The following is a 7927-nucleotide window of genomic DNA, read 5'->3' as shown; positions in this document are numbered from 1 at the left end:
TGAGGTTTTTTGTTCATGTTTTATAATAATAAGCACTGCTCTGTTCACTTGTTTACTGTCCGTTCATTAACTTGATGAAGTAAAGATAATAATGTATTCTTCTTTTTTGAATATTAGAAAACGCATTGTTTATATCGCAAGGTACTTTATTTAAAAATGAAACTGTATGTTAAGATTATGCCTCGATAACTGCCCTGTCATTACCACAGAAAGATGCAGACTATCAAACAGATCTCAGTCGTATCAGTGCGCACTGGAAAGGTTTTATTGATTCCCACACCGGAATAGCTTACTATCGAATAGGGCTTGGCACAAAGGCTTACTTAGATGACATTGAACCATTTGTTGATGTTGGGTTAGTTGAGGGTAAGATGAAACGTGTAAATTACGTCTATAGAATCTTTACTGCTAAAACATTGTGTTAGAACAACATAATTACGTCTATAGAATCTTTACTGCTAAAACATTGTGTTAGAACAACATGTTTAAAACATATTAAATTTGATTGAATAGTAGCTAATATACAAAATCACTGAGCTACTGTAATATGATTTAATTTATTTTGCATTTTTCTGTGGTTTCTGCTAAGCTTGCTACTTCATGGGAATATTTTAGAAAATAAATGCTATTTAATACACTTAAATGTGATCTGGCCTCGCCTGACCTGGCCTGGTCTAGCCGGGTAAGACTAATTGTTAACAAATTCAGATAAATGTCAGATTTCGCGAACAATTAATATATACAATATAAACATATTTTAATTTCCCGAACAATTATATATTGAAATATATAATTACTGTAAATTGCGTATTCTACAGACATAATTATAACTGCAACAGGTTTATGTATTTGAAAATAACCACATATCAAACAGATGATATTAACAGCTGTTTAAGGCTACCAATGTCTTAGGGGAATTATCATTTATTTCAAGATTCTTGTTAGTGATCTTGACAAAAGATGGAAATTAATATTTGAACTATTGTTCACAAGTTCAAAACTATCTGAACAATAAATGACGACTGATCTTTATAAAATATGCTTTGTACTACATTATTGTAGTATATATAAAAATACTCTGATAGTTTGTAGTTATGTGCTGCTACTTTACAATCTGGTAGAATTCATGTGTTCATTTTACAGATAACTTACAGTTATTTTACGTCTCTGCTGCCAGAGAAACCCTCTGGGACCAGATTTGAATGTTTAGGGTAAAACTTCCTAACAGAAATGTAATTTTAAAACATACAGACCACTTAGTTGGCTGAATGAGGAAATAAACCAGATCCAAATGTTACAATCTTATAGAAGGCCTTTAATACATTAGCCTTTCCTAGCCTAGCCTGATTTGGCTAAGTAGACAGATCATGTCATCGGGCCAGGCCAGGCCAAAACGGACCAGTTAGGGCCAGAAATTAGAACAAGAATGTTAGGATTTAGTAATATGGATTAACGGAAAATCGAAAATCATGAAATTTAGTCCCCCTGGAATATGAATGATTTCACAGCACCACATTAGAAATTTAGTATTGTTACTAATAAATAAACGAATGTTACATTGGATGTTCCTATTAAGAGTTACGAAATTTTCCTGATCTTCGTGCTATAGTTTAAGTTTTCTTACATTTATACAATTGATAGACAAGTTCAAACGTTCTTTTAAATTACATCGGAATGCAAATAAGTGTACTCTTTATTATTTGCTAGCAACATGAATTAGTAGTAAGTTTCATCATAGGACCTGCTTTTGTTCATTGAAAATTAGAACATTAGGAAAATTGGTTTGTTGTTCAATTTAGTATATGAATTTTGGTTTATCAACGACTTATTATTTTTTCAATTTTATATATATCTAAAACACATTTCATAGTAAACCATTTCTTGAAGCCACTCTACCCTTGACGTTTCTTTATATTTGCCTTAGATATCACTTGGCATTCACAATTCATTACTGGACAGAAGTATTATACAACAGTAGAAGCATGTAATTATGCCGGTCTCTGTGTAACCCGTGTATCTGATGGCATAGTTATTGACAATTCGCCGCCAATACAAGGCCTTGTTCAGATCGGATCAGACGAATTTCATGGAAAATTCCAATCACATACGTAGGTGTTTATTGTATCCATGGAATATATTCATTTAGTTGTAGCATCAAAAATTGTTGTTATTTTTATGTATTTGAATTTTGAAATTCAAAGTGTTTTGTTTTAAACTTGAAATTAAATAATCGTATAAATATTATACTAATATACTGCAGGTCCTCTCTACACGTCAGATGGGCAGGTTTTGATGACCCACAGTCTGGCATTGATCGCTATGATATGTGTATTGGAACCAAACCCGGCAACTGTGACATTTTACCAAACACAAACTGTTTATTACAGTCTAATGTCATCAAAACCGGTCTTAACCTTCCACCTCAAACTGATTTGTATGCAACGGTCACTGCTTACAATAACGTTCGTTTGAATGTCAGACAAACATCTGATAGCTTTTATGTCGATGCAACACCACCTATTACGTCAATCAAACCAACGTTCGTGCTTGAAAACAACAACATTGCCGGAAAGGAAGGACAATGGGATAAATCAGTTATTAGAATATACTGGAAATTTGATGATGACGAAAGTCCAATTGCATATCATGATGTCACACTTAAGACACATCACGAAGGACACACCCCAGTGGAGCATGTAAAACTTGGACCAGAAAATGAACTAACCATAAATTTAGATGGCAAATCGTGGCTTCATAACGGTGATACGTATTTTGTTACCATTACAAGCTGCAATCTAGCTGGCCTTTGTTCTTCCGAAAGAAGTGATGACCTCAAAATTGATTCATCTCCGCCACACCTTGGAGGTTTTAAACCACCAATGCTATGGGAAAACCTGGAAAGCTCCTTTGGAGAATGGAGGTCAAATATAACATTATCATGGTATGGATTCCACGACCAGGAATCTAATATTATAAGGTATTTTATCACCGTCAGTAGAACATACAGTGGCCACGAACTGACCAATGGCGTATCTACTGTTAACGTGGATGGTTCTGAAATTGAAAACAAACATTCCTTTCTTTTAAATGAAAATTTAGAAAGAGATGATACACTCTTTTTGACAATATGGGCTGAAAATTCTGTTGGTTTGAACAGTTCATTAGCACGCGTTTCCGTAACCGTTCTATCTTCATCAAGTATACTCGATACTGCTGACCTGAAGGGATCACTTGAACTGGAAAAGCATTCATGTGATATTCAGTACTGCAATAAAGATTGCACGTGTGCAGTAGTTGGAAGACCTGTGTGGAAGCTAAAACTAACATTAGTTGTAAAGAAGTAAATGGGTCTGTTTCCAGTTATTTAATTCCTCACATTGACGTGTTTAATGGAATGAATGGAATGTCTCCTAATATAACTGCGTCCTCTGCTTGCTTAGCTGGGAGTTGGAGGTTAAATGACGAAATTGGTAACAAAAACATAACACGTTTTGAATGGAGTATGGGTTTACAAGACCAGCCCGTTGGAGAAGGGATATTTGACTTGAAAAACGAAAGGCCTTGGAACGATGTCGGTTTGCAAAAGCATGTCGTACATTGTCTTCCTGTAAACAAAACACTCATTGCAGGGGAAAAATACGTCATTTATGTTCGAGCTTGGTTTTCAGGTAGTGCATATGCCATTTATCGATCAGCTCCGATCACAGTTGACCAAACGGCGCCATCAATAAGGCGAGGTCGATCTGTAAATGACTCTAATGAATTATGCGATGCCGATTTTGACGTAATAGATTGGATGGATAAAATTACTGCTTGTTGGGCTGGCGTCTTCCTTGAACAGCCAGGGCATGTCAAATATTACGTTATATCATTAGGAACATACCCTTTTGGTGAGGTTAAGAATTTGTTTTCTTAATAAATTATACAACAATTAATTTATCATAAATAAACATTTATTTAAGTTTTGCCTATTTTATTTCTTTTCCTGACCAGACTTAATCAGACCAAGAGTTCTTTAACTTTGCATGACTACCTCCTTTGCTTCTTAAGATTCTTATAGTTACAAGTTAATTACGTTGAGAAAAAATATATCCTTATCAGTTCTGTAGTAATTTGTTTTTATCTTTCTTAATTTTACTGACGATTTATGATTGATTTGAAAGAAATACAAACGAACATTGTTTTTACGCATGAAGGTTAATAATTACTGTTGACAAATACGTCGAGATTTGACCTACTTTTGATTATTCATTTATTTCAGGAGATGATACACTTAGTCGAAAAAACGTTGGATTGAATACCAATATTACTTTGGCAAATATTTCATTGTCGCACGGTACAAAATATTTTTTCTCCGTTACGGCATACAATACCGTAGGTTTGCATACATCTGCTTTATCGGATGGTTTTGTAATTGATATGGACGTTCCTGTTACTGGGGTCGTTTTCAACACACGGAACTATAGAAACACTGAATATCAGTCGTCAGCTTCATCAATCGGTATATCATGGTATGGATTTCAGGATGCGTTTTCGGGAATAAAGAATTATTATGCTGCTATATCGCATATGCCGTTTGCAAACCAAAGTAATAACACCACGAACACAGGCCTCAGAACAAATTATGTGTTTCAAAATTTAGCATTAGAAAACGGGAAAGTCTATTACGGTCTTGTTAAAGCTGTTGATAATGTTGGACATGTAAGTACAGTAGCTGTTTCGAAAGGCATAACGATTGATACCACTCCGCCTGTTGGATACAGATGTGAAAAGTATTCGGATATCGGACAAGTATGTAAAGTCATGAGTGGCATTGACGAAACGGCAGTTAATCTGCAGTATACTTCTTCTTTGCAAAAGTTATATAAGATAACTGGAAATTTGCTTTCCATTGATGACTATCAAATGAAAATTAAAATCAATATAGACCGAATGCATATGTACCTTCCTACTGTAAAAGATCACAACCAGGGTTACAATTTTGAACATAGCTTCTCTTCTCAAAATACTGGGCTTCAAAACATATCTTTAGAAACTGATTATCAAAGAAATATAACGGTGAACATGACATTGTTTGAGTGCATTCAGATTATTGAAGACAACAATAAAGCTATAGAACTGAAACAGATTTCCCGTTCCATGTTAGCGGTACAGTTGCTTGTAAAGGATGAAGACAGCTCTTTGAGCAAGGTGCGTACATTACATTAGCAAATAATACCTATAACTGTAATTTTTATTACTCGTTTGGTAAAATTGCTATGGAATCAGTCATAGCTGTAAGTTCCCGCATACTTTGAATTATAATTATTTTATTCCGTTTATTTCATATTTGTGGAACGCAAAATGCGGACGCCGGCGTAAGAGTTGCAAAAGGAGAACTAGTCTGGCCCCACAAATATCACGCCTTTCATGAAAGAACACTTTAGAAACTGTTACAATAGCAAGGAATTTATATAGAAATTAAAATGCTCATATTCTTTCAAAGTAGGAATTGTGACACTACTAACAAAGCTTTTATCTAGCAAAATAAACAGATATTTTGAGTTTATAAAATAGTACGTTTAATATTTATTATTTCTATAATATTCCAAATTTCCCGAAATTGATAAACATTCACCTTTTACAGGTTGAGTTAGGTGCTGGAACAACTGTGAATGGATTTCAGATCAAATCGCTGTCAAATTACTACCACTTTAATAACAAACATCTGATTTATGCCAACGCCCCTCATGGAACACGAGTGTATGTCACTGCAATAGCAGAAAACAATGCAGGACTTAGATCATTGTTTCACTCAGGTCCTATTACTATTGACCACACTTCCCCTGTTGTTAATAATCTAGTTGGCCGTCTTCAAAATGTACAGGTTAATATATCTGGCTTCCTTGAAATACGAACAATTGTACAGGCTACATGGGATGTTATTGACGAAGAAAGTGGAATGAAACAATGCTATTGTTCAATAGGTAAGTGAAATGAAAGTTAAAAACACCGTTCGCCTTTGCATCAATGGCTCACGTGGTCAACAATCAGAGTCTTTGTTAATTTTAAGCTGTTTGCTCAATGATATCCGCTTGCTATCTCGAGGAAATGCTGATTTACTATATAAAGTTTATATTCGCTTTTTATTTACTATTTTAACACTAACAAATGAAAATATTTCTACTTTTGGAAGAAAAAAACTGTCTCCTTTTACTCTAAGCTACCGATAAATGTATCATCCGTTCAAAACAATTCGTTTTCCTTGATAAGGTTGAATATGAATGTTGAGTTTTGTACTCAACAAACAAATTATCCTTTATCATTTTTCTAAAGTAGTTTAAATCTTATTCTCATTTACTTTTAAATTATGTTCTAAATAATCATTACCATAACTTTTTGTTTAAGTAGACTACCATCGCAATTGTTGAACGTCAAAAGATATGTTATCTTTTCTTATAGGCAATAAACCAGGGTTATTTAATATACATTCGGTCTGGATCGCAAAGTCGCTAACATCTTGTGAATCGAGCGGAATTCAGCTTTCTCATGGACAACACATATATCTTAATCTAAAATGTGCAAATAACATAGAACTGTCAACAATGATATTTACGGAGCCTCTAGTAGCCTCAATCGAGAAACCAGACACATATACTGCAGTACTGGCTTTTGTGCCACAAAATGAAGAGTCTTCAGAATATATGTCTCGAGTTGGATCACATTTTCCCGTACAATCAAATCATACATGTCTAGAGTTGAAATGGGTTGGCTTTGAAGACCTTTCTGGCATTGATTATTACGAGTATCGTCTTACTCAAAGTGGACAAGCGTTTTTTACCGACTGGACTAAAACGTACAGAAATTTTGTACAAGTCGCTGACATCGATATGGAAAGTGGAGAAATCACTGCAGAAGTCAGAGCTATTAATACAGGCTCTTTTATCAGTGAATCTGTGAATGCTTCACTTTTGGTCGCCAGACACGCACCCAAATTAACAGGTACTATGTTACTACTTTGCAGTTCTTGCTATGTAGATCAGAGTCTTGTTAATTTCATATCTCAAAGTTATAATCTCTGCTCCTTAACATGTGTCCACAACGCCGATTGCTTGGAAAATTTTTTTTTTGAATAAGGTCTCAACAAAAAACAAGAAATGAAACCATCTTCCTTTAGATAATATAGCTACTAAGTACCGGCAACATTTTAAACAATGCATATTTGTTTAAGAAACAATAACATTTTGTTCGCATTTCATGCTATTTTAACTTGAGTTTTAGTTTTTTAGCATAAAAATAACATACAGAGTAACGTAATTTGATTTATTGTATTTATTAGGACTCACAGCAACGATAACAAGAAAAGGCAATTTGTTGACCGTAAATTGGGCCGACGTTTTCCAAATCTTTGAAGGCGTCCCGTTGTCATACAGTCTGGTAATAGGTTCGAGGAGAGGATACACAGATATACTGGATATGAATTACATCACTAGTACCAAATATGATGTATACATACCTGATTCAACAATAATTACAGCAAACATAAGGGAAGTCTTTGTCCGGATCGTCTGTATCTACGGGACTGGACTGCGCACAATTTATGATACTTCTTACAAGATGTAATTCATATGAAACATTTTAATATATCATATTACGAAATTAGTAGGTAGATGATATACAACTTTTTTGGATACTTTTATATACTTTGGATCATTGAACATTTTACATGTATTTTTTATCTTTTAATTTCATGTACATATATGTATCTTTCAATACCTTTGTGTATACAGAATTGTAAATTAATATTTTGTACGTCCGTATTGAAAACAATGGACAGCGAACGTCTTTTTGTCTGTCTGTCTGCTATATTGACCGGTGGTGACTTTACACTTCATACTTAAATCTTCACACTTAAAACGTCAGACATCATACCTCACATTTCAAACTT

The 7927-nt window shown here is 34.2% G+C and overlaps 1 protein-coding gene across 1 annotated transcript; it reads left to right on the top strand.

Annotated features, from left to right (window-relative positions):
- Positions 1 to 3394: 3394 nt before the first annotated feature.
- LOC128553783 (uncharacterized) lies at positions 3395 to 7720 on the top strand. Its single transcript, XM_053534962.1, has 5 exons — positions 3395 to 3890; positions 4262 to 5190; positions 5627 to 5966; positions 6442 to 6981; positions 7319 to 7720. Exons 1-5 carry the CDS (start codon positions 3395 to 3397, stop codon positions 7600 to 7602), a joined length of 2589 nt encoding a protein of 862 aa, XP_053390937.1. The 3' UTR covers positions 7603 to 7720.
- Positions 7721 to 7927: the final 207 nt, after the last annotated feature.

Source organism: Mercenaria mercenaria, unplaced genomic scaffold, assembly GCF_021730395.1.
Source record: "Mercenaria mercenaria strain notata unplaced genomic scaffold, MADL_Memer_1 contig_4318, whole genome shotgun sequence".
In the NCBI taxonomy this organism is placed as follows: Eukaryota; Metazoa; Mollusca; class Bivalvia; order Venerida; family Veneridae; genus Mercenaria; species Mercenaria mercenaria.
Note: the sequence above shows the minus strand (reverse complement) of the source record. Positions and strands in the feature narration are given on the sequence as shown.